The sequence below is a fragment of the Carassius auratus genome, chromosome 1 (genome assembly GCF_003368295.1).
Source record: "Carassius auratus strain Wakin chromosome 1, ASM336829v1, whole genome shotgun sequence".
NCBI lineage: Eukaryota > Metazoa > Chordata > Actinopteri > Cypriniformes > Cyprinidae > Carassius > Carassius auratus.
This window is the reverse complement of record NC_039243.1, coordinates 32,729,292-32,756,062: the sequence shown is the minus strand read 5'-3', so window position 1 is coordinate 32,756,062 and position 26,771 is coordinate 32,729,292. Positions and strand designations below refer to the sequence as shown.

Genomic DNA, 26,771 nt, shown 5'->3' with positions numbered 1-26,771 from the left:
GAGAGCTGAATGATTCTGTGCGCTGTGAACTCTGATGAAACCCTTCTCAGACAGGTTTCTCTGTGTGAGTCTGGTGTGAACACACACGAGCAGTGCTGATTGGCCGTGTCCAGACACACAGGTGGATCATGAAGAGTGAACGTTAGCCGAGACGCAGCATTCTGCTTCAGTTATGTAAACCGGCCCCGGCCTGACAACCAGTCAACCGGCGCGGAGACTTTGCATTGCCACTGACTGCACACACACACACACACACACACACACAGAGAGAGAGACTCACACACACAACCACAACTAGACACAGACGATAGATATCAATAGTAAATAAAATCAGAACAAGCATGTAACGAATAATTACATGATTTTTAAACTACTCAAAAAAAGTACAGTTTCTGGAAGAACTTAAGACTTAATTACAGTAAGTTGAGTATTTGTAATCATGCTAATGACTTTTATTATTTCAAGATCAAGTAACAACAAAAGCAGATAAAAATGAGCAAAACATCCAGAATCTGCAATGAACAAAAGAAGTAACACGTCTTTTCTGAATCAGATCTGACCACATTTATAACAGAAATGAAGAAGAAAACCATGTCTGTTCTTTGAAGGAAAGCTGTGTGTGAAGTCATGAAACCTTTTAAAAATAAACGCTGAAGCTTTCTTTTGCGTGTCACCATATTTTAGCTGATGTCAGAGGTTTTTGCATGGCTTATAACGACAAAACTCTGATTTACATTATTCTTCAATGGAAGGCCTTTTGGACCATTCCAGCTTGTACAATATTGGAAAACAGTTCTGGAATACAAGCTGTCTGTCTGTGAGGAACAAAATCAAAGAAAATGTCACACTGTCATTTGTTGAATTGTTTTCATGATAAAAGCCTTGTTTTAGTGTAAAAGGTTGTTTTTCACCACAACACATGCTGCTTCTCACAAATCCAGCGCACAGTAAAAGAACTCAGACTATATTTGTGGATAGATTTTTTAAGAAATTTTATTTAAATATTTTTGGCAAGTTTTATTCCATCTGGCTTGTCAGTTTGGACAGATAATAAAACACTTTAATACAAGCAGTGGACATGTAGAATAAATGAAGCCAAGATGAGTTCAGTCTGAAGGCAATAACAACTAAATATAAATAAATCAATCAATCGTGTTATTTCAGGAGCGATCGGCAGAACAATCAGCATCTCTCACATACACAGACACGTGTTTTGTTTGTTTGTTTGTTTGTTGTGTAATTAAAGCCGTAGCAATCGTTGTGTCAGGAACTCCATGAACACAGAATTAAAATTCCCATCATTCCCATCATTCTCCACGCTCGGGATCATGTTTGCTTTATTCTGCTCTACAATCAGTCCAGAAAACAAAAGAAAAAGTGTTTCAGTTCCTCACATTCAATGGGGTGCCTTAAATCTGTCTATTAAACTACAGTGACATATAATCATAGTGGTTAAAATCACCAATCTTTTTATGTAGACAAAAATCTGAGATCTAATGAGACCAAATACTTCTCGCTCATCTGACATCAGAAGTTGGTGATATACTTCTAGGAGAAATAAGATGGAATATTAGTGAAGTGCTTACTGAATAAAGAACAATGTGTATACTGCGTCCTGTGTGTTTGATTTTTATTTAAAGTATGTGAAATAGTTTGCATTAATAAACATCTATACGCTCCACTGGGATCAGACGACGTGTGCAGGTTAGATTCAGTGTTAGATCATACATGCTGATATTGTTTTTCACCAGTCTGATTGAGTCAAGAGAGAAGAGAGAGATTTGCTGAAGATATTATTCTGGTTATACTAGTTTATTCTCCACACTGGAAACTGCAGGTCAACTTTAAGAGCATTGCATCATCAGACGCAGGAGTACGTTTCAGAACCAGCTGTGCAGATTATACACACAGAAAGAAAACAAGCAAGCAACAAAATGAATAATAATAATATGTATATAGAAGAGCTTCTTAAGCAACACGAGGCGCACCTGAGCAGCGATTGTTTAAGGACTGAATTTTATAGTTTGACTTATTCAAGACGTGAGCATCATGGTTCAAACGAAGCTACTTCCCAGTAAAAAACCGTGGGAATAACGCCGTTCAGAATCAATTGTATTTTTATCTCCTGTATTAAAGATGGAAACAGGACACCTGGCCCAGGTATCAGGCTGTCTATACCCACACACCAAATTGTGACCCAGATTTGCATGCTGTTAAAACAGAGGGAGGCACACACTGTGGCTTACAATAACATATTTACATCTTCTCACACAGATGAAACCGCCTGACACGGCACTGGACAAGAAAAAAGCCCTGCGGAGGCCGAGGAGTTTGTATTACCACTAAACAGGGCTATTAGAGCTCAATAACACCCCCACTTTAGCCAAAATAAATCCCCATCTGTTTTGCTTGCTACAAAAATAAACCTGTCTTCCATTAGATGCTGGAGAACCAGAACACTGAAGAAAGATCAGCAGCGTGTAGAGAAGAAATAAGACGACGGGAGTCACAGACGATACCTTTAAACCTTATTCTCTGAGAGTGAAGAGTTTTAACTCATCGATGCATAGAGTTTGGCATACAGAAGAAGCATAAGTGTTGGCTGGTGTTTTTAATGTACTAGCTTCCACCAGAGTTGGAGGAAATAAATGTGCAGGATGGAGAGAGAACTGAAATCTGCAGAGACATGTGCTGTGAGCCGCGTGACAGTCACCTGCTGGAGGGGGCGTGGCTAATCACTCTTCAGGTGAAGTCAGTCAGGTATCGAGTCCTCACTTCTCTCTGCAGCCGTGCGAAGAACAACATCACATCACGGCTGTTTGTGTGAAGGCTTGCTCCTGGAAGAAGTGTAAGGACACACCTGACATCTCAAAGGATCATTCGGCTCAGGGATTTTAAAGTCTGCATTATGACTGGTATTTTCTCACCAGAAGCGAAGAAGATTTGTTGCCCCTGACAGAGAGAGGAGAGAGAAGTGAAACAGCGAGGGACACTCGAGAGCTTCCTGGAGCCAGAGTCATGCCTGTGGTGAAAGTAGAGAGCGGTTCTCCTTCTGAAAGCACTCTTCCGCTGAACGACGGTCAGAAAGGCCGTCGGAGGAAGAGACCCCTACAGCGAGGCAAACCTCCGTACAGCTACATCGCTCTGATCTCCATGGCCATCGCCAACTCGCCCGACCGCAGGCTCACTCTGGGCGGCATCTACAAGTTCATCACCGAGAGGTTTCCCTTCTATCAAGACAACTCCAAGAAATGGCAGAACTCCATCCGCCATAACTTGACCCTCAACGACTGCTTCATCAAAGTCCCCCGAGAGCCCGGCCGACCCGGAAAGGGCAACTACTGGGCGCTGGATCCCAACGCCGAAGACATGTTTGAGAGCGGAAGCTTTCTACGACGGCGGAAGCGATTCAAGCGCAGCGACTTCACCACGTACTCGCCGTACGTGCACGAGTCTCCCGTCTTCTCCCCGGTCCAGATCACACGCTCGGTCTACCCCAACATGAGCCCAGCGGCCTTCTACCAGTCCTCGCCGAGCTTCAGCGCCGCTCAGTCCAGGGTCTTCAGGATCAACTCTCTGGTGGGGTCAGAGATGATGCCTCAGCAGTCCTGCCACAGCTTCAGTCCGGAGAGTTTCCAGCATCCGTCCTGCAGCTCCAGCTCCTCCAACAACATGTCCTTCTCCTACTCCAGCTCCGGACACGGACACGCTCAGGTATCCTATCCTCAAGGCAGCGGCCAGGCCTTCTGCTCGTCGGGGAGGATGGCCATCTCCAGTTTGTCTCCCATCGCCGGAGATGCTGTCGGAGACCCCTACAGCAGAACGTCTCCGGCGCAGCTGGGCTCTTTTGTTCAGTACAATAACTCTGCATCAGTAGGGAGCTCAGGAGCCTACATCAGGCATCCAGCTTACTCCGGTAACATGGACCGGTTCGTGTCTGCCTCCTGAACAATGTTCTCCTCTGTGAGAACCGCTGGCACACGAGAGTGAATATGAAAACCATGATATTTAAACTGATGTTGCTATTGTTTGTGATTCCATCAGATTCCATGTTGTTAACCTCAATGGACGCTTGTACAGACCTTTCCTATTACGACATTGTAAAAAGGCTCAAGTTAAAGACAAATGTTTACAAAGATAAAACTTTTTTGTTCTGTTTTTAGGAAGGGTCCGATTCTTTTATTATTATTACTTGAGTGAAATGTCTTCTTCGTATACGCTTTTCTTATTGCCATCTGTGTAAGTCTAAATGCTTCCATTTACTTTAATGGAAATGAGTTACTACATCTTCTTAATTCAGTGATATAAAGATGTTTTTAGGAGAGGCTGTGTGGCTGTGTTCTTTAGGATGAGGTGCACGAGAAAATGATGTTTAAGATCTGTGTGTGAACATGCATCACACCAAACAAACTACAACAAAATGTATAGGAATATTCTTATATACATATTTATATTTATACTGAAACTTTCATGTTTTCTAATATGCAGTCGCGCTTGATAAACGCGGGTGTATTTCGACACACAGGTTGGGTTTTATATACAGGAACAGAGCTCCACATTCAATCTTGTCTGGAACAAGTGGATTTGTTTAAAGGAGTAAGTGAGTACGTAGTAATATTAACTAACTACATGCACTTATTATATGGTTAGGGTTTGGTTTAGGGTTACTTGCATTTAATTATGCATAATTGTTTTTAAGTACATGTAATGTGTAATAAGGGCACCTTAAAATAAAGTGTTACTTACACAACTAATCTAATAGGGGAAGCATCTACATTTCAAGGAGAATGAGTCAGATTTTATTAAATTTGGCGTAAACGGTCAATAATAAAGGATAATCATCAAGGTCACATCAGTTGAGTCTCACGCAGCCTTTCTGATAAAAAAATTAACAACTTCAAACAGAAGAAATATACTGCGGTAAATATGCAGTTTTTATATTTATAGCATATAGCCTAGTTATCAACACGAGATGATAAGCAGTACCAGTGCAAGTTTGACACTGATTTTAAACGAATTCAAACGAGTAGTTATAATTAAGTGACTTACATTTCAGTACAAAATGATACATTTTTACTGTTTTTGTTTTTTGTAAATTTTTTTAGTAACTTCAGTCAAATAAAATGTAATTTCCCAATAACAGAACTGAGGCCATGGGTTAATGCTGAGTGGCTGGTTGATAAACTATAGCTAGTGTCTGGAGAGCGAACAGGTTAATGTGTGTATTACTGCGGTTATATTATAACAACAGTAATGTGCTGAATCTGATGGGTGTCAGACACTAGGAAGGGTGCGTTTGTGAACCACTGCGTTCTGAGAAAACATTTCATATTTTAATTTAATGGTGAATACACACAGAACACAAACCATCCAAACATTTACGTGCTAAAAACATCCTCCAGCTAAACTTTCCCTTTACAGAAACTTTAACATATTTCACTTATTTATAAATTAAATTTATTTCTAAGAGAGATAACCCCAAATAATACTTTACTCCTGGTTTTATATTATTGAAAAAAATAAAGCTTATTAATATTATACACTTGGAAAGAATAGTTTTCTAGCACTACAATAATGAAAGCTGACATACATTTTTAAATGTAATTCAGTCATAAAATTGTTACCATGCAGTTTGACCCAAATTATCAGTTATTTATGTTTTTTTTTTAAGTTCACAATGATTCTACATATTTAAACTGTCCGAATAAACGCAAAAAAAAAAAAAAACGTTACAAGAAAGGTGAGGTAAATGAATGATCATTTTCATAGGACCTCATCTTTGCTTAAACTTTGCACAGCACAAAACTTCTTTAAACTCTTTAATTAAAAAAAAACAAGTGACCAAATATCATCAACTTTATACACACACACACACACACACACACACACACACACACACACACACACACACACACACACACACACACACACACACACACACACACACACACATATATATATATATATATATATATATAATTTTAATCGACACCACAATCATTAAGCAATGTATTCTGTCACACAACTCTGAGATCAGGGCAGAGATGAAGGAAGCGTCGTGTGTTTGTGGATTACAATCACATTTTTCACAATATTAGTCTTGCTGTGACGAACTGAATGAATCTGCACAAATCCACCGAAGGCAAGAGGTAGAGCTCGGAGTCCTAACACGGACGAAGGGAAGGTTTATCAGGAGAAGAGACGGAGCTATTGAGCATCAGTGAAGCAGAACACATCAGAGAACACGGAGCTTGAACGTTTCACAAGCACTGGCACGATCAGAAGAACTGTGATTCATTACTCATAAATCAGACAGAGTACACAACTAAAAAAGCCTTTTAATTAAGAGTTTCTATTTAAACCTAATCTGTGATTCGAGAGTTCAGACTGAAACACACACACACACACACACACACGTTACTGCTGTCCTTATACAGACCTGTGATCTAAGACAATAACATTTATTAAACTGTTCATATACACTAATTTATCACTTACGAAATGAACTGATTGGCCTACAGAGGTTTTCAGTTTAGTTTAAATGAAAGACACCAAACGAATCTACGCATTTCTGACTCTACAGCAACTCTTTCAGTAAAGTCCAGGAGCTTGTGTAGTTCAGGACCGCGTCTGTCAGAAGATGTACACGCCATACTGCTCAACACAATCAAGAGAATACACACCGATATTACATTTACAGAAGGATTCGATCTGATCACGCACAGTGCTTTAAAAAGATTGTAGTCAGCAGTACTGGAAAACACATCTTCTGTTCTACAGACAGCACAGTTTATCCCCCACAACTCCACGCAGAAGGACATCCATCGGTCTGGAGCTGCAGGAGGAAACACAGTCAGCGGATACACACACTATTCTCTGCTCGCTGTTTGTGTGCCGTCTCCAGATTCTCCTCAAGTTTCTTTCATCCTGAAAGAGCTCAGACAACTGACTTACATTACCACTTGAGAGCTGAATGAAAGAGAGCAGAGCTGTGATCTCTCCTGGTCTTCTTCAGCTGTGATGCGTCTCTCTGACTCCAGCTGCAGCGCCTCCTGCAGGACACATCTGAAACAGCAGGAGAAGGATTCAGATAAACAGAGCACGCGGAGTGAACACTTACACTTATAAAATCATTTAAAACCTAACTTTAGTTTATACCAGTGAATATGGCTTTGAAAATGACTGCACTCTTCTTCTCTGTGGCACTATAACTGATTTACATTAGAAAACACTTTTAGTGTCTAGCGACATTAGGGTGAGTGCTTCTGCAAAACCAGAAAGAATATATTTTTAGAATATAATATTCAGTAGAAGAAAAAAAACGGACAAAACTGGAATTTTTATGAAAAATATCTCTTATACAAATCAAACCATGTACGTTTTTTTTGGTCAAAGATATAAATTAATTTCAATATATTTGTCTGACAGACATTAACACTGACCCCCATCGAAAACATGCTTCTCTCTTAAATATGATCTAAAGACTTCTTTTGTGCACAACTGAATTTACAAAAATAAATAAAATTAAAACTAAATCATAGATGTTAAACAAAATATTAACCGAAAATGATAAGCATTTAGTGCTTTATGTTCAGGTGTGATTCAGATATTATTTGATGTTTATCTCCATCAGATATTAATCTTTGATTCTACTGTGATTAATTTACACTTTATTAAAAGGAATAGTTAAGACAGAAATGACATTTGATGACAATTATATTTGAAGCATTACAATATTGTAATACATTACATACAATACATAAACTCTTGATGGAAAACTGACTATTAAAAACTGAATACAGGTTTAATACTGACATCAAAATAGTTTTGTGGGGACTCTATGCCATGTTTTTAAATCTTCTTGAAGAAGCTTTGCTCATTCCTCTTTTACAGGGATGCATTAATGAACCCAGAACTAATCGGATATATTAAACGTCAAGGAACAGATTTATTACTAAAAAAACAAAAGCCCATTCAAAATACACAAAACATGACAGCTGGGGTCACGAGGTTACATCAGTCTGACAGCAGTGAGCGCGTGTTCTTTCTTCGACTCTTACCTTCGCGGATCACACGCGCTTTTCTGATCGTTACCGTTTATTTTAACCCTGAAGAGAAAGAGCGTTATCGATTTTCCCGCCAGTGATGCGTTCAAAATAAAACGCACGATCTCCTGATTGGATAACAACACCGGAAACGCGGCTCTTCTTCACTGTTTCCGTGTTCACAGCGCCGCCTGCTGGACTGCACTGGAGGATGTTTTGTTTTAGGAGGCCTCTAAAGCTGTTTTAATCACGTGCTTCGTGTGTGGTCATTTATTAAACCTGGGTTTATCAAACTGTTCTAAATCAATCTCTCACTGCAGACAAAGACAAAATATAAAAGCCATTTTATTTTAAATAGTCAGTTGTACAAACAAACTAAAGGTTTATGACAATTTATTTTTCCTGCGAAGTTCTAGATTACAACCACTAGAGGGCACAAAAGTGCTGTAACATTTATTATTTGCATTATTAATATTATTAACACTATATCTGTATTGTGTGACAGAGTACTGATGAGTATCATATACACATGGAAATGTGATTTTTTTTTATAATATACATTTGTTCTTGTTCAAAACTTATCAAGAAATTAGAAATCCCTAGAGACAGTAAATTAGTTGGTTAAAATGTTTTCTTCTGTAGAAAAGAGCATCAGATCATCATCTGCTGGAGGATCAAATGCTTAACTGTATAAATGAAGCTAAAGTAGGAGATTTCAGCAAACACCTGCATCAGTGACGAGGACTCTACGAATCTTCGGGCCCCAGATCCTCCATCAGAAACCCTTCCAGAGGATTTCCTCTTCCTGTCTCTGTCTCTGTCTTTTTAATTTTTTTTACTTCAACACAGTCACTATGAATAAACTGATACTGAGCAAATTCAGGCAGTCGAGCTCGATTGAAAAGTGTCAGAATCTTCCTCTTCCTCTTCATGATCTCTTTCTCCATGTTGGTGTCCTGTCTCAGGAACACGAAGCATCGAAACCACATTCACTTTTCCTGCAGCTAAGAGAGTCATTATCTGCTGAAACATTACTGCAGAGCTGGAGAGATCAGCTGTGCTCTTATCTTCTTTGTAAAGAGAGGAGAACTTGGCACAATACTGACAGAAGAAAGAGATAAAGGAGGTCAGCCGTGTGTTTCTGTGACTGTTAGTCTGACCGCTGCTCCTGACCTGGTCAAGAGATGTAGACAAACACGATCAGTGACACCAGATATCAATCAATAGACATCAGGATCTAATATATTTGTAATGTAAACAGTATGTATAATTTATATTGTATCAATTATCTAAAAACCCTTATTTAAAAAAAAAAAAACTACTCTCTGTAGTTACTGGAACATGAAGAATATCTCAATATTTATATGAAATATTATATACTATGAAAATGCCAATTATTAACTTATTTTTTAATTATGTGTTGCCCCAGGATAACATCGATATGCAAATTAGTTACAGTGAATAGATACATTGTATATAATGAGAAAACCTGTTTATGGCCATTTTACACACAAACTGTATAATAACAAATCTTTTTTTTTTTAAATCTGTCATAACAGTCGAGAATCATCTTTATACAGGTTTAGGTATAATAAAACCCTAAAACCTAAAAATGTAATGTAAATAATTTAAATCAATTGTTTTTGCCTTTTCATGTATTTTTATTATTTATTTTTAAATGAGTCCTGCTGCCCTCTAGAGGATGTAATATCTTTTTTTTATTATTATTGTTATCGTATTTTGCTTTCTTATGTTCTAAGCAATGCAACCATGTGAATTTTTTTTTCGTGTCTGTGTCCAGGAGGTAAATACAGATATACTATCAGATAATGATGAAGCCCAGACAGAAACAGGGCTCTGTGTTTGCCGATGTGTACTTTATTGATAAGATAAACAACATTACATGGAATAAAAACACACAGCACATCTACCAAAACAAAAAGTTTAAGCGCCACACGTGGACGAGCTCTCCAGGCGCGTGCTCGTGGCTGCATTGCGCGCGGCCGCCGCCGGGGGCGCTCTCGAGTATATATTCTCCTCCATGGTTTCTGCTCTCAGAGTAACTTCGCTGGCTTCAGATCATTATACAGTCCCTTATTCTCCACATCTTTACACAGTTTGGGCTGAACAGAAATCCCTGAAAACAAAGAGTCGAACTCCTGAGGCGCGATATGGACATGAAGAAGAGGATTCACCTGGAGCTGAGGAACAGGACCCCATCTGATGTGAGCAATGCTGAGGATCACATTAGTGAAGTTAGCTGTGTGTGTGTGTGTGTGTGTGTACGGGGAGCACATGGGTGTAAAGCCCTGCAGAAAGTAACGTTACATGCAGGGTTTCGTCGGTGTTGATGTGAAACGGTCAGACGGAGAAACGTTACTTCAGTTAAAGCTGAAGCGTTATTACATCTTATAACATCTGTGCTGGACGACGCTTAATCGCTCATTATCTGTTTGTTTGAGTGAACCTCGGCGGAAGAATATGTTTGGGATGGTTTATGTCTCCGCGGTGGCCATGTTTGTTGCTTACATGAGGCGAAAGTAATAAATCAGATCTTCTGTTCTAATAATAAAACACCGCCGGTTCAAAAAATAAACTACATTAATCTGACGAACATAGGAATTTTCGTTTACAATAAACTGATATTTAAAATTAAGTTTCATACTGCTAAGAAAGTGATATTTAACACGTGTGTTCTGTTGGTTACACTGTTACTCGAGGCGCGGGTTCCCGCCATTACTCCCAGCGCGCGCACACCGAGCACAACACTCACAAAATACTCGCGATGATGATCTTCAAGAGATTTCTGAGGTAATCCGTAACCAAACGTGTTCAAAGCCGCAACGCGGATCTGAGAGGGAGAGAAAAGGGTTAAAAGCTGCGTGTGATTATCGTCAATCCGGCGGAAATGCTTCAGTTCGGTTTTAAAACCGACTAAACGTCGCGTCAGAAACGATCCTGCCAGAGTCACGACAGTATCGTGTGAGTTTTCCTCTCCTCGTGTTCTTCGAGCAGTCGCCATGTTGTCTCTCGAGAAAGAAACTCTCCATTTTTGTCTCGCTGTTAACTTCCGCCCCGTCTTCGTCTTTCGCAGCAGAGTAGCCTTACGCCGCTTCCGGTCTCGTTCGCAGTTTGGCGCGCGGGATTTGAGTTTCTCATCGTGACACAAACACGCGAGTTTCTCAGCAACTCCGTCACTTTCTTTTGTTTTTCTCCCCAGTTTAGAAACTTTAATTCCATGTTAAACTGCTGAACTTTGAGTTCTTGCTCTTATGGATCCTTCCATGAGCTGCAGCATTTACTGTGAGTGAGTGACGTGACATTCAGCCAAGTATAGTGACCCATACTCAGAATTCGTGCTCTGCATTTAACCCATCCGAAGAGCACACACACACACACACACACTGTGAGCACACACCCGGAGCAGTGTTCATCATTTATGCTGCGGCGCCCGGGGAGCAGTTTGGGGTTCGGTGTCTTGCTCAATGGCTCCTAAGTCGTGGTATTGAAGGTGGAGAGAGAACTGTTCATGCACTCCCCCCACCCACAATTCCTGCCGGCCCGAGACTAGAACTCACAACCCTTCGATTGGGAGTCCGACTCTCTAACTATTAGGCTGTGAGTGTGCGTGTGTGAGAGAGTGAGTGTGAGAGAGTTGAAAACACTCTCACAGATGTCCCAGGAATAAAGAGATAACGTCTCGCTAAAGTGACCAGATTTGGGAAACGGCTCTCATTTGCTTGTGGATGTTTGCGTCCCAAGTGATATTGCATTGTACTTACACAACTATTGTACTTCATTTTAATACTCGCTTCATTTGGCTTGCTCAGCTAAATATGTCTGTAGGCGTGTGTCGACGCGCCCAGTTAACACACACACACACACACACACACACACACACACACGTGCGTTTTCTCCTTCTTTCCAAAGCGCTCATACAGTTGCGCTCCCGAGGCGTGTGTCATTGTTCGGTATCCATCAGCAGCGATATCTGCTACAACAAGGACATTTCATTAATGGATTTCCACCGAAAAACCCTTGCTGTAACTCTGCTACAAGATTTATTTACGAAGAAAAGTCAAATTAAACTCTGCAGTGTTTTGGTGCACCCTGTTCTTCAAAAACAACAGGGACTTTCAGCCCGAACTATGGTGTACCTGCGTTTTTATGACATTTATCATTTATATCAGTTGAAACCACAATATTATCATTTATTGCGATAACTTCTTGGACAATTTATCATTCAGCAAAATGTGTTATCGTGACAGGCCTGAGAGTGTGTGCGCACGCGAGTGAGTATGTGAGAGTGAGTCTCTCTCTGACTGTCTGTGTGTGTGTGTGTGTGTGTGTGTGTGTGTGTGTGTGTGTTTAACCCTCGTGTTGCTGGTTTCTAGGTCCGAGAACTGGTGCTTGATAACTGCAGATCAAATGAAGGGAAGATCGAAGGCCTCACAGCAGAGTTTGTTAATCTTGAGTTTCTAAGTTTGATAAACGTGGGTCTCCTCTCGGTCTCAAATCTCCCCAAGCTCGGAAAACTGAAGAAGGTGAGCGCACACACTCCTGACGGGGCTCTGCTGAGGTTTGTGTGTGTGGGTGTTCTGACGTGTGTGTGTGTGTGTTTTTGTTCTCAGTTGGAGCTCAGTGACAACAGGATCTCTGGAAATCTTGATGTTTTAGTTGAGAAACTCCCGAGTCTCACACATCTAAACCTGAGCGGCAACAAACTGAAAGACATCAGCACGCTGGAGCCCTTGGTTTGTACTGACTTCTGTTCCCATCAGCTTTCACACGTTAGAGTCTCCTCCGCTCGACCTTCTACAGTCTGCCGTATCATATCTAGATGTGTGCAGCTCTAAACTATCCAAAGATCTAACTGTAGATGGATCTGTTCACTTTGACAGAAGAAACTCGACCATTTGAAGAGCCTCGACCTTTTCAACTGTGAAGTCACAAACTTGAACGATTACCGGGAAAGTGTCTTCCGGCTCCTGCCGCAGCTCACGTATCTGGACGGCTACGACACGGACGACCGCGAGGCCTCGGACTCCGACGGAGACGCAGACGGAGTCGAGGATGACGAGGATGAAGGTCAGTGGGGCCGGCTGTCAGTTCAGTGTTTCGGGGGTTAACGAAGCTCATTCAGATCACTTTCAACACAGATGGAGAAGAGGATGGAGAGGAGGAGGAGGAAGATGATGATGAAGATGAGGTTGAATGCGAGGATGATGTGGAAGACAGTGCAGAGGATGAGGTACGAGCTGATTTCGTGTGTGCTGCTCTCAACAGAAACTGGTTTAATAACATGAGTTCTTCTATTTCAGGATGAAGATGATGATGATGACGACGATGATGATGATGATGATGAAGGTGAGTTGTATTGGAATGAGCATGGCTTCCTGCAGTGTGTAAGTGATTATGAATACTAATGGGGGGGGTTTTTCTCGCTCAGAAGAAGAGCAGGGAGAAAAGAGTGAGAAGAGGAAACGAGAGCCGGATGATGAAGATGACGATGAGGACGATTAAGAGCCGATCTTTCCATCCTCTGGTCTGTCCCGTGACCCCTGACCCCAGCGTTCAGCTCTGTTCTGGATCTTCCTCACGCTCGTGTGGCAGGACCTGTGGGGACTTTGGGGACTGGGGTTTAGTTTTGGGTCTGTGCTTTTAATATTCTGTTGAAAGTGTTTTTTCTGTTGTTTTTTTTGGTTGATATCCTCCCCCTTTAGTTTTTGTTCCAAGTGTCCCGGGAAGATTGCTCTGGGGTGTGTGTGCATCACTTCAGCGTGTGCCTGAGGCACCAATCAACGTCCTAGATACATTTTTACTTTCTGTAAGACAAAAACTTTGTAAATAAAATAACATTTTGTGCTTTGCTCACTCTCCAGTGTCTGTCCTTTGAGCATTAGTTCTCTGAGAGACGATCAGAGATGATGATCCTTCATCAGATGCACACTTTAGGACTGCTCTTGTTCATCTGAGAGTTACACTCATAATTCTCACTTTAACATGCAGTTCTGAGAACATAGTTTTTAAATTGGGATTTATTAATTGCAGGGGGGGAATCATAATTGCATTTTTATTTCAAAATTGTGAGATGAAAAGTTGAAATAAATTTTTTTTTTTTTTTTTTTTACGTATTCAGTGGTGGAAACCGCTTCTATTGATGAGTGATCATACCACTTGGGGGTTATTATTATTTTTATTTTTTTCTTAAAGCTCTTGGGTCCAGATGGTTATGACTAATAATTTATAACAATCAAAATGCAGTGACAAACCAAAATAGTCACAAATATTTCAAACCCTTTCTTTGGAATCCAATCACATGTTTTCTCAGATGATACTTAATTGCGGTCGGGAACTTTTGACGCTCTAGCGGTTAATAAACAGAACTGCTTGCGTCTTGCGGAAGAACATCGGAGCCGGAACTACTTCTCTCTGTTTATGTCTATGAAGAATCACAAAGGTACTGGGTTACTCCGCCGCGGTACCCCCGAAGCAATCTAAAATAGTCCGAATATAAACACTTATTATAGGTGCACCCTAGTGATTCAGGACAAGCTAAAAACACGGTTTGGAAAATGGATTCATGGTGTACTCGCTTATTATATACATCTTTCTACGTTTTGAACACAAACAAAGTTACGGACCGCAGCTCTGATTGGTTGTTTTCTTACCGGGAGTGATCTGTAACTGCGAATGGCAATATGACACTGGGAGGAGCCAGAGGAGCTTGATTTTTTCACAGATTATCTGTCTCATATTCTACTGTCAGGACATAATGACAGGTTTAACAAATATGTAAAAAATATATTTTTACAAAAGTTACCTACTGCAGCTTTAAGGCTTAATTATTTTTTAGTTCTTTTAAACCCAATTAAGCAAATGTGTGTTTGGTGTATAAAGGGAGGAACCGCACTGGTGATGAGCTGTTCATAGAGCCCTACATATGATCCTGTCATACTCCTCTCATGTGACTTTCACATATTTATACAGCACTAATATAAAAATTGAACCCATTTTCGGCCTTTCCAAAAATGCTTGTTTTAATGATAAATCTACTTCCAGATAGAGAGGCACAATACTAAGGTTTGTGCAAATATCTAAATTCAAGTTTGTTCAAAATATGTTTTACTACAAATTAAATCCATATTGCGTTCTGAGATTGATGAGAAGTGGTTGTGTTTCCTCTCACAGCCACACGAGGGCGCCACATCTGTTCTGTTCTCTGTGTGTGTGTGTGTGTGTGTGTGTGAGAGAGAGAGAGAGAGAGTGTGTCTATTACTTATGACTGTACTTTTAGAATTCATCTCTTAAAAATATATTTATCTTGTATTTTTAATGTTAAGTTTTTTTCTGTAACACTTTACAGTACGGTCTCATCAGTGCATTAGCTAACATTATATACTGTATACATATTTAAAGCATTTATTATATTTGTTAATGTGTTATTCATTGTTCAATACAGAACATTAACTGATGTTAACAAATACAACTCTTGTTAACTATATTAAGTTTAGAAATTAAGATTAATAAATAATGTCAGTTTGAGTTATGGCAAACGTTTATTTGTAGCAAATGTTTTATTGAATCTCCAAAATCATCTTTTTTTTTTTTTTTTTTGCCTTTTTTTATCTGAGAGCCCAAATCATCAGATTGATATCAGTTTAGGATTCAAAAAGAAAAGACAGTAATCAAGGTCAACATTTAGTAAATATCTGAGCAACAACATTAAAATAGCATCTTTATGAACCTCCCCTTGTTCTATTAATTAGCTTTAGCATTATTATTATTATTATAATCATCAAACTTTCATGCCACATCACTCATCCATTTAAATAGAAAACTAATCAAAAAAAAAAATCCCTGTTACAATCATATTCACGAGTAATCTCAAATAACCCAATTTATAAAACATGTTCATTCAAGACATTTTTAAAATAATAATAATAAACATTTAAACAAGTATGATCGCAAGCTAAAAACATGTTTGCATAGTGCTAAAGTGTAAAACTAAAAAACCCTTTCATAAAGGTTGTAGAGTATTTCTGTGCATACAAGCAATGCCTTTCCATAAAGAGATGAGAAGATGAATGTTTCCTTCAGCCGGATCATGAGGGACGTCAAACCAAGCAGCTTTCCCCCAAACCGTGTCTGTGAAAGAAGCTGGCGTAGATCTGACCGGACTCTGGTGAAGTGACCGCAGCACAACAGGCTTTAACTGGTTTCTCTCAGAGAGTGTCTCGTGAGTTTCTCTGGTTCCTGATCTCCAGCTCCAGCTGTTTAATCCGCGTGTCCTTCTGGAGAAGCTGCTCCTTCAGTCTCCGGATCTCTTCCTGCTGCTTATACAACAGCTGTCGTATCTACAGACAGAGACTGGTGTTAGAGGAGCGCATGAAAACACTCAACACCTGGACGTCTGGAGCCCTGCAGCGCACCTCCTGCTCGGTTTCTGGAGCCGAGTCCAGCTCTCCGTTGCTGATGTGGCTTGTGGAGCTGCGGTCTTCATCTGGAGATGCTCTGGGACCGTCCAGACAGTCTGGATCGTGGGAATGCTCCGCAGACGAGTCCAGTTCACTCCCAGGCCTCAGAGACACCATCTCAGGACCTGCGGAGCACAGACACACACCGAGTCCGTTTCATTCTCTCAGTCACTGATCCATTATTTCTATAACATCATATGCAGCAATAAAGCACTCAGTCTTAATAATAAAGGTGCTTGACGATGCCAAAGAAGAACCGGTTCTTCCATGGCATCGCTTAAAGAACATTTTGAAGCAGCTTCAATTTTAAGACTGTATGCTAAAAATATCTAATGTTTAAACTAGACTTCTATCTCAAGTTTCTCCTAATAGTAAGTTCTTGTCTTGAGATGCTGTTCGGACACCTTTGTCTCGTCCAGAGATCCACTCGTCAGCGGTCAGAGCGGCTCGGTTCGCAGCGGTCAGCGGGTAGATGTCCTCCTGATAGGACTCTGACTGTGGAACACAACACAAGAACATCTGATGAAGCCAAACTGCTGGAGCAGGAGCTGTGTGGATCTGAGGACAGGTTCATACCCTTCGAGGAACGATCATGGACACAGGCTCGATCAGGCTTTTGCCTGTCACTAGTTTGTAGAATCGGAAGATTTCACAGGAACACACATCAAGACCTCGCTTCGGCATGACTCCTGGAAGAGAACGCAAAGACGTCTGAGGATGAGAGAAAGAGGAATACTCTCTTTGTGTGATCAGAATGTGTTGTTTTTTAACGGATGAACCAGCTTCAGATCTTCTAAACACTGTTGAGATGGATCTGTAATGAGGGAACCGAGTCGTGATGTGTGTGTTCCTGTCCTCACCTATCCCCTTCTGTGGCACAGGAGAGCGGTATTCAGTCAGATAGTGCACATATGGCTTCTCTGAGCTGATTTCATAGTATCTGATATTTCCATCACCCTAAAGATGAAAGGAGCAGTGTGTTATCCATGAATCCAGCTCTCAGACACTAGTAATCCAGGTTAGACACACTCACTTTTCCAGCTATGTAAAGCATGTGTGTGTCAGGATCATAGAAAGGGAAGAGAACACCTGAGGAGCCGTCCAAGTCCTCGGAATAAGACGACTGAGAGAGGTCCTTCTTCTGAACACACACACACACACACACAGAGAAACACAGAGACACACACACACACACACACACGCACAGACACAAACGCACACAAACACAGAGACATACACACGCACAGACACACACGCATGCACACACACACACACGCACAGACACACACACACACAGAAACACATACACGCACACACACACACACACACAAGACAAACAGACATACACAGAGACACACACACACACACACACATCTTGATTAGTCATGATTAGCCTAGGCTTGGGGTAAAAAAATTTAACACTGAAAGTGACAAGAATATCCCAAATATTGAAATGTGGCGACAGATAATTCCCCCATAGTGAGAAGTCACATTTTTAGCTGTGTCTCAAAAATAAATAAATTAAAATAAATAAAACAGTTTTACTGTTTTTAAAAACTTTTTTTTCTTCAAGTTTTACCCTTTGAACTAAATGGCTTCTAAACAATATATTTATCTTTTTTGTGTTTAAATACTAATACAAACATTTTTTTTCAGGGTCAGGAGGTCAAAGATTATCTTTTTTTGGTCAGCAAGCGTGCATTATATTGATCAAAAGTGAAGAAGACATTGTTACAAATAGTTAATATTTCATAAAAAGACACTTTAATCTAACACATTAACGTTTCCAGCATTTTGATCAAATGAATGCAGAAGCAACAGTTTTAACTCTGAAAGAGAGCGAGGTAAGATGGACGTAGCAAAACATTTCATATCTGATGGAAATGATGAACGGCTGACAGTAATATCCAGACTTTGACTCATTTATGGCTGCTTTGGTGTCTTTTACATGATTCATGATTCATTCTAACGGACTGTGACTAAACAAGAAACACCAGACACACAAATAATAGTTCATTACTTTAAAAGATCATTTGTTTTATAGGTAACAGGGTAATAACCACAGTCTCTATGACTTCATGAAGGACAAGTCTATTTGGAGCAGCTCTTACCAGATCCCAGAGTGCAATCTGACGATGGTTATAGAGTGAGTTACCCGTGGAGAGCAGCATGTGCAGGTTCCCAAGAAATAGCACTTTACTGGCTTTGTGTGTTTTACTGTCGCTCTCCTGAAATCACACATTACACTTGAGTGAGATTCAGAAATAAAATAAGAAATGATGAACTGAAGTCTTGTTCTGCTCTGAGTCGCATGAAGAGACACAACAGTGTGAATGTTTGAGCTGATAGAGCTGTGTTGGAAGTTCATTTCTGTGCAAGTACACGTACTATATGCTCCTAATTAAAATCAAGTGAACTTCTGATGGACTGTGTGGGAATGAAGTGTGCTCCAGCTAAGAACATGTTCCTCAGAGCAGACAGAGCAGAAGGGGAGACCTGTAACAGGACGCCGCTGCGTGGATCGATCACACGGATCTTCTTGTCCTTGCAGGACGTGGCCAGTCTGCTTCCGTCTGTGTTGAAGGACATGGACAGAACCACATCTGAGTGCACAGAGATGCAGCGCACAGGGTTCTTGATCACCTGCTCAGGAACATCCAGCTTCCACACCAGAACCTGCACACAAACACACACACACTTAAAGGAATAGTCCACCGCAGACCGGGAAACAGGGATGAACCTACAGAACTTACTTCAAACAATGAATCAGACAGCTATAAGTGAAAAAGCATCCAAACACAAGAAGCATTCAGAAAACAAATACTTTCAGTAAGAGTGACAAGAGTGAGGGGCTAAGCGTCAGAACACAGGACACACTTCAAATAAAACAGGGTGACTATATTGTTTGAAAGAGCCAAGTATCTCTATACACTTATTTTTAAGGAGCTCTCACACATGCATTTAGACTGCACTTAAAAATTACATAAATACTGTTATGAGATTAATGTTTTAAATATAACAAATGGAATATAGAAATACAAAATGTAAAAACAAATAGAATCGCCAGTAGGTGGCAGCAGAGTGCTGTGTTAATGAGTGAGTCGTTGAGTCATTTATTCGACTGATTTGTTCAAAAACACAGAGTCATTCAGTAAAATAACTGCAGTGTGTTGCTTCAGAGATCCACAACGTGGTTTTGTTTGGAACCATTTTCATTATGACATTGTCCTACAATTGAAATCACTTAATGTTAACGTCTCGTTTATTGAATTGTTGGCCTGACACAAAGAAAAGTCTGATCTCATTGGCTGGATCGTACAGATCACACGAAGGACAAACCTCAGAGATATAAGACATTTTTTCCTTTCAGAATATATTTAAGGACGCACACTCAACGAATACCACTATTATGTCTCCTGGAAAGGAAGTTAAAGATGAAGCATGATCACACATGATAGTGTGCGTCTGGTGACGTGTGAAAAGAGCTCGTTATCACTCTGAATATTTCAGATGTCTTCTGGCTCACACTTCCTTGGGGCCAGTCGACTGAAATCCTGTCTGTCTTCATTCCATGACAAATATGTGTCCAGTTTAAGCACCTGGTAGTCGTATCCAGCGCTGAAGATGATGTTGTTGGCGGTGGGATGCCACTCAATGAGGCTGACGCGGCGGGAATGACCCTGAAGCTCTTTCCAAGGCACCGTGATTTTCCTCAGAGCTCCATGCTCAGGGATATCCCAGACCTTCACCTGAACAGCAAACATGACCACACAAGACACGCTGTAGTTCGGAGGTATCAGAAACATGCAAGCTACTGCACTGAAGGTGGACAGCAGGACATGAGATCATCAGATGTGTGAGGGACTTACTGTGGTGTCCTCTGAACAAGACGCTATCCTGAAGTCATTAAACGGATTCCATTTGATGTCAAGTACATTGCCTCTGTGACCAGAAACCTTTGGATGATGAGGGTCTACCTTCCCAGTCTGAGAACACACACAACAACACACAGTTAATCAGCAATGAAGAAAGATTTCTGAAGATCATGTGACACTGAAGACTGGAGGAATGAATATTCAGCTTTACCATCATATATATATATATATATTAAACATAAATCTCACTAATTATATGTTAAAACATGGTTGAGAACACTTCAATCTCTCAGTGTCTTTTACACAGATTCGACTGAAACAGGACTGTGTGATAATCTGAATTAAGAGTCATAGCATAGAAATGTGTTTGCTAATGACACAAGTCTCAACAAGGAGAACATCATCTGTTAGCCCAAAAACAGTAACGTCACACTAATGACATGCATGAACCTGTTATGTGCGGTCAGACCATTTTACATTACGTGTTTGTCGACTTCATCAGCATCATTGCAGGATGTTTTGTCATTAACAAACACTGAAATATTTTGCTGACACAAACAAACGTCATGAATTAAAAATTTCATTATATCTGGCCCAGGGATTTGTGTTAGTTAAAAGAGGACAATCTTGTGTGCACATCCCAATCTCCACTTCTAACAAAACCCCACTTAAGTTAGCATTAACAGAAAAGCACTTTTTACAAGCTTCGGTGTTGGGGGAAGGAGAAGAGACCGATGATACAGAAAGATGCCTCAAGGCCTTCATGCCATTCTTGAGAAGTGAGGTAACGAGTGAACACACACCAATAAAATGACACGGAGAGCTAGAGTGTGTCAGAACAGGTACACGTGCAGGAGTGTGTGTGTGTGTGTGTGTGTGTTACAGAAAGATAGAGTGTGAGAAGCTATTTTCGTACATAAGGCTGTAAAATAAAAGAAGCTAGTTAACCCGTGTGAAAATCGAACGTGTGTTAAAAGCACATTACTCACAGTCCATACAGTATCAGTGCTAGTCACAGACATGAGTGTGTTTGACTCACGTGATTGATGGACAGCACCAGGAAGGCTCCGCCCCCTGCACATTCGGTGATGACGGCGATAAAGCGAGGGTTGACGGCACAGAGGTGATTGTCATGGACGCTCTGGGTGATGGGGACGCCATCGTAGCAGTTCTCTTTAGAGGCCGGCTTCCCAAAAACGTGGCGATACTTGGAACTATGGTACTGAGGACGCCATGTCATCTGGATTGAAACAGAAGACAAAACAGAGAAAAAACTTGCATCACAATTTTTTAGACTTTAAAAATATCTAAAAGTGGCTCTCATGAAAGATCTGGGTAGAAAGAGTATTTTTCTGTGTAAGAAGATTAGAAGGGGTTTTCAGGGCAGATGACGATTGTTATTGATCAAGTAGGCCGATAACCGATATTTTGAACCGATATATATATATAAAATTAAGAATAATAAGGACAAAAACTTCCTTTAAATGCTTTTATATTATTTTAGCAGCAAATTGTTTTTGAAAATTACCGATAACCACAAAAAAGCTTAATATCGGTGCCGATAATCGGTCGACTCCTGCTTGGGAGCATTTCTCATCAGTTCATTATATATTATTTGCTTTAATAATCTAATCTGCAATCGTTGTAACTTCAAAGCCATGCAAATCATTTCCAAAAGAGTTTGTCCTGGGGGTCAGGAATTGGTTGGTTAGCATTACTAACTGATGATTTGCTGCTCAAGAAACATTTCTGATTATTATCAGTGTTGAAAACAGCTGACGAATATATTTGCGGAAACCATGATATACTTTTTTTTTTCATATTTTCTCTTTGATTAAGGAAAAGTTAAAATTAACCAAAGTTCTACAAATTAATCAATTATCATTAGACTGCACAATTTCACAGAAAGTTGCACAGAATTCTAGTATCATTCAAAAATATCTACACATATCCATCAAGCCCTGGTAGGTTATTACAGTTAACAGCTAATGTTTTACCAATACTAATAGAGATTTCTACATGGGATGTTACCATCCACCTCACTATGCAACTTCCAGCTCTTTCACAAACAGAACTGTGTCAGAGACGTTAGCATCAGCTCTGATGACTGCACAGATAAATGCTTTGTGAAAACAGTGTGACAGGTTATGACTGAAGGATAAAGTTCCCAAGTACTAGACAGAAAAGGAAGATCAAACTGCAGAAAGTCAAAATAAAATCAGGTGTTCCAACAAGTGGATTCACATATCTGAGCTGAGTGCAGCTGAAGAGAGCCAGAAACAGATAAGAGTTACAGATCCGACAGTTTATAGCCGTCTGACTGGAACTGAAACCAAAAAATGTTGATTGCACAATCAACTGCTGTACACCAAGACATTCACACACACCCGAGAGGAACATCTCCAGCTTCCCTTTAAACGCAGTGCATCCTGGAATGAGAATGTGTGTATATTCTGTGTCTGATGATTTATCAAGCAGCTTTGAACATGAATCCATACTAAAACACACTGAAATCAAGTTAAGAGCATATGAAATATATGAGCTAATGCTTCTGTGACAGGTGTATGTTTGAGTTGTTCGAGACCGGTGTAATGATTAACGGAGTGATGGATGGATGGGTGTGCTGGATGCCAACAATAGATATAAAAATAATCATAACAATACCACAACCTTCTTATTAATGTTTGAAGCATGAATATAGGATAACTAAACATGACGTCATCCAGACAGAATCTGGAGCATGGCACTTCAATTCATCTTTCTGGATGAAGCTCAACATTAACATTAATTAACAGCGTCTTTATATAAATTTCTAAATAACACAGGTAAAAAATGAATGCAAATAGTAATAAAAACAACAGTAACAGTTTATAAATAATAGTATAGTATAACATCCTCCATCTTTCCGAACCCCATCCGGATTGAAATGGACTCATAGTTTCTGAAGATCTCAACGGGTCATTTATCTGAATCAGTGTGATGTTAATGTCATTGTGGAAACTACTCACCCTGTCTGTGCTGAGCACACCAACACCTGAGAGAAAACAGAGAAGACGCAGAAATAAAAGAGCAGAAATATCCACAGGCAGAGTCAGTCCATTTCAGGTCTGTCGAAAAACATCACAGACAAAGAAGGAAGAAATCCACGTAAAGGCAGTTAGAAAAGCAGAAGATGTGAAACTTCTGTCCTGCAGCCTCAGTGAATGTGTGTGTGTGTGTGTGTGTGTGTGAGCCCAAGCAGGTAAGAGATCATGTGCACACTCCCTAAACAGGCGGCACCTCCCAGCCGAGGGCCAGGTGTGAAGCAAACACAGGACAAACTCGTCACACTGATTTCCTGAACATTAATAGCTGCAGCTACAGTGATAACACGTCTCAATGTCTTCAGTTTAATGCATATTCTACATTCATGCATTTGCTTTGAGATTGCATTTACAGAAATGTTGTTTATTGAATTATTTCTATGCATGGCTTTATCAAAACACAGATCCAGATCTCACTTGAAATACATCTTCAGTCTCACTGAACTCCTAATGTGCTGCTTGTTATCAGTTAGTGAGGCTGTTGTTAGGTTTAGGTGTTGTGTTTAAGATTAAGGTACTAAAGTATGCTCATGTAGAATAATAAAGTACTTTATAAGTACTAATAAACAGCTAATATGTTAGTTATATACATGCGTAATAAGTAACTACTTAATAAGAATCTGTCCTTAAAATAAAGTGTTATTTAAAATTCTAATAAACAGCCAAATGTATCAACTTTTATTAAAATGCATGAAAGGATTCAATCACTGCAATATTCACAACTTTGCTTAATTGGTTGGGATCATCAGTTATTTCTTCTACGGAGCTGTAGTGTAGTAATGACTTTCCTTCTATATATCTTTATATTTTTGCTCTTATAGCTTCTTCATTCTTTCTGATGTGCGTGCTTTGCTTCTTTATCTTTTCTAACAGAATGCATCATGAATATTTGACATATCACCCATTCTTTGTGGTATTCAAGTCTGAATCTGTCTCAGACGTTTCACCTGAGCGGAAGTCAAAGCTGTGTTTCCGTGTGACTGTACAACAAGGAAAGCTCCGGCATTATCAAGTAATATCTGAGTACAGAGGAGAAATATGTGTAGGCTTTGTAAAAAAGCAGGGCGAAACAAACCCACTGGAGTCAAACAAGTGGGAGAGTTACTGGATGCAACACACACACACACACACACACACAGGTCAGCTTTATTCTGAAACAGCAGACAGAGATTGGAGAATTATCACTTCTATCAGATGAGTTCAAGTTTCACCTGAAAGGTAAGTTAGAAACTGAACACCTGCGAGGCATAAGATGACAGGAATGGCTGAAGTTCACACTTCCTTCAGTGATGATTCAGTCTCTGTTCTCAAGAAATGACTGAGCAGCTCGACATACATCTTTCTAAAAGACTGAAGAGCATGTACAGAGATGACAGACATCATACTGACGAGGAAACCTCCTTCAGTCCGGACAGGTGTGTGATCTTGAATGGGAAGACCTGCATTCTGACCAAACACCACCTGGTCTCAGTTTCTGTGCCACCGAGACCTCACTGAATCACTGTCATCGACTGTTGTTACGCTAATTACTCCTAAAACGTTGAGAAAGAGATGATGAATGTCTCTGGGAGCTTGTTTATCCTGTCTCTTCACTCTTGCAAAAAAGGTCTTTAGGTGAAGTTTGATCAGGAATGAGGACAGGAGTGCATACCTTGAACAAATAATGAGAAAAACGAGCAACTTTATTGCTTTATTGCACCAACACAAGATCTCTGTTGACTGACACCCTAAAGTCCCAAAATAAGCCAGTGACGTGAAAGCAATAAAAGCTTGATCACAGCTAGCTTTCAACATGTCAGTGTACGTGTAATGATATGATTATTAAATAAATCAAGTAAATGTGATTATTAAATAAATAAAACAGCATGATATAATGCAATGATGCATGTGTTGAGTAAAGACAAATGTGCACAAAAGCTGAAGGACGGGGCTCATTTGCATTGCTCTTTCTTTCTTTCCCCCCTCTCTCTCTCTTAAAAAGTGGGAACATTCAATTTGACTTTCAAAGCTTGCATTTGAATTTCCCTGTTAAGAGAAAAGCAGGCTTCTGTGGCTGGTCCTGAAAGAGAGAAACATCTCCAGCCCAGTCTGTTTCACAACACATGAACATTAGTCTGAATAATTCTCCTCCAAACTGATGCTGAAAGAGAAGTGAGGCATGAGTCTGTACTCTTTTTATAGGTTTTATATTAATATGGCATTGTATATTAAATAATAGCCACTAAATAGATCCAAAGATAAAGTGTTTATATAACTGATGAGTATCTGCTGTATTCGTGAGAGGTGCACCTGCGTACACGAGGGGAACTATATCCTGAATCTGTACAATACAGCATCTGCTCAGCAGAACACTAGAGAATCAGAAGAGCTCATGAAACCTGAAACCAGATCAATATGTTTCCCAAAGCAGGGATGTGCCGCACACAAATGAGCAGAACAGAGCAGTTAATCATCATATCAGATCACGTGACACTGAAGACTGGAGGAATGATGATTTCAAGATCATTTCCTTCATTTTACAGATGTGTGTTGAAGGCATTTACAATAAATATATCACAGGTAATCTGTCTAAACATAATAAACAATAAAATTCACTTTAAAAAAAAGTTTTAATTTACTGACATCACATAAGTATTAGTTAATACGAGCTAACATTGAAAAATAACTCTGAAGCTTTTTTAATACTGCGATAAAGCTATCGCTCATTGTTAATACATTAACTCATGTTAACTAATAGGAGCTTATTGTAAAGTGTTATCAAAAGATCTGGCCCGTGTCCCCCTGCTGGTCAGAGTTAGAACCGCACTGCTGAGTCAATCTCTCTTCAAACATCTATACTCTATTCTACTCATTCATTTACACTGATGTATGATCATGAATGATGCAGAATAATAATGCTGTTCTGTGTTCGATAGAAACCCACCAAACGTCCACAGTCCAGGGGATTCAGTGCAGAAAGAGCCATACAAACATTAATTTTAGTCTATTTCTTTTGACTTGATTTTAGTGCTACCTTTTTTTTTTCAGAACATAAAATGATGTGATTCTAAATGTTTTAACTGTAGCGTACACAGCAAATATTTAATTATACTACAGCAGGGTTTTTCTCCCTCAGACAGTGTTTTCTGAAGAATTTTTAACCCTAACCCTAACCACTAGATAACTCATTTTCAAACATGACCATGAATACATTTCAAAAAATTCTATTTGAAGTTATCAGCATCGCAAACATCCTCAAATACAGCTGTACACGCAAGACACCACACACAAGCATTTCTGTCGTTTATTCTG

General features: G+C 39.9%; 4 protein-coding genes and 1 long non-coding RNA gene across 13 annotated transcripts in view; 2 read left to right on the top strand and 3 right to left on the bottom strand.

The window, feature by feature from the left end:
- The first annotated feature begins 2,746 nt into the window (after nucleotides 1-2,746).
- On the top strand, nucleotides 2,747-4,108 carry LOC113108250 (forkhead box protein E1-like). The gene has a single exon (XM_026271163.1). The coding sequence runs from the start codon at nucleotides 3,019-3,021 to the stop codon at nucleotides 3,946-3,948; it is 930 nt and encodes a 309-aa protein (XP_026126948.1). The 5' UTR covers nucleotides 2,747-3,018; the 3' UTR covers nucleotides 3,949-4,108.
- Nucleotides 4,109-5,992: 1,884 nt separating this feature from the next.
- LOC113108266 (uncharacterized) lies at nucleotides 5,993-8,178 on the bottom strand. The gene is made up of 3 exons (XR_003292769.1): nucleotides 8,061-8,178; nucleotides 6,955-7,065; nucleotides 5,993-6,835 (listed from the first exon to the last, which is right to left on the bottom strand). It is a non-coding gene; the product is annotated as an uncharacterized LOC113108266 (long non-coding RNA).
- A 1,858-nt stretch (nucleotides 8,179-10,036) lies between these two features.
- LOC113108254 (acidic leucine-rich nuclear phosphoprotein 32 family member B-like) lies at nucleotides 10,037-13,919 on the top strand. 2 transcript variants are annotated; one of them, XM_026271186.1, is made up of 7 exons: nucleotides 10,037-10,270; nucleotides 12,440-12,589; nucleotides 12,677-12,799; nucleotides 12,947-13,133; nucleotides 13,205-13,296; nucleotides 13,367-13,412; nucleotides 13,498-13,919. In XM_026271186.1, exons 1-7 carry the CDS (start codon nucleotides 10,217-10,219, stop codon nucleotides 13,566-13,568), a joined length of 723 nt encoding a protein of 240 aa, XP_026126971.1. In that variant the 5' UTR covers nucleotides 10,037-10,216; the 3' UTR covers nucleotides 13,569-13,919. The 2 variants fall into 2 exon arrangements, with proteins under 2 accessions (XP_026126971.1, XP_026126962.1); XM_026271177.1 differs by having other exon boundaries at nucleotides 13,495-13,919.
- A 1,666-nt stretch (nucleotides 13,920-15,585) lies between these two features.
- LOC113108237 (coronin-2A-like) lies at nucleotides 15,586-23,639 on the bottom strand. Of its 2 annotated transcripts, none has more exons than XM_026271154.1 (12): nucleotides 23,406-23,639; nucleotides 21,437-21,637; nucleotides 20,392-20,508; nucleotides 20,122-20,271; nucleotides 19,019-19,198; nucleotides 18,634-18,750; nucleotides 17,556-17,660; nucleotides 17,383-17,479; nucleotides 17,099-17,211; nucleotides 16,927-17,017; nucleotides 16,478-16,647; nucleotides 15,586-16,402 (listed from the first exon to the last, which is right to left on the bottom strand). In XM_026271154.1, exons 2-12 carry the CDS (start codon nucleotides 21,635-21,637, stop codon nucleotides 16,271-16,273), a joined length of 1,473 nt encoding a protein of 490 aa, XP_026126939.1. In that variant the 5' UTR covers nucleotides 23,406-23,639; the 3' UTR covers nucleotides 15,586-16,270. The 2 variants fall into 2 exon arrangements, with proteins under 2 accessions (XP_026126939.1, XP_026126930.1); XM_026271145.1 differs by having other exon boundaries at nucleotides 17,556-17,663; nucleotides 23,406-23,638.
- A 2,434-nt stretch (nucleotides 23,640-26,073) lies between these two features.
- The window catches only part of LOC113108205 (general vesicular transport factor p115-like), a 14,728-nt gene continuing 14,030 nt past the window's right edge, over nucleotides 26,074-26,771 (bottom strand). For all 7 annotated transcript variants that reach the window (XM_026271085.1, XM_026271095.1, XM_026271119.1 and 4 more), the window contains one exon: nucleotides 26,074-26,771. This exon is cut by the window's right edge and continues 582 nt beyond it. The gene's annotated coding sequence lies outside the window, so the exon portion shown is untranslated.

Coding starts and splice junctions, on each gene's coding strand:
- LOC113108250 (XM_026271163.1), top strand. CDS start 3,019: ATGCCTGTGGTGAAAGTAGAGAGCGGTTCTCCTTCTGAAAGCACTCTT.
- LOC113108254 (XM_026271177.1), top strand. CDS start 10,217: ATGGACATGAAGAAGAGGATTCACCTGGAGCTGAGGAACAGGACCCCA. Junction 12,590..12,676: donor AGCTCGGAAAACTGAAGAAG/GTGAGCGCACAC, acceptor TTTTGTTCTCAG/TTGGAGCTCAGTGACAACAG. Junction 13,297..13,366: donor AAGACAGTGCAGAGGATGAG/GTACGAGCTGAT, acceptor CTTCTATTTCAG/GATGAAGATGATGATGATGA.
- LOC113108237 (XM_026271145.1), bottom strand. CDS start 21,637: ATGACATGGCGTCCTCAGTACCATAGTTCCAAGTATCGCCACGTTTTT. Junction 17,212..17,382: donor TGTGCCACAGAAGGGGATAG/GTGAGGACAGGA, acceptor GTTCTCTTCCAG/GAGTCATGCCGAAGCGAGGT. Junction 16,648..16,926: donor GATCTCTGGACGAGACAAAG/GTGTCCGAACAG, acceptor TGTGCTCCGCAG/GTCCTGAGATGGTGTCTCTG.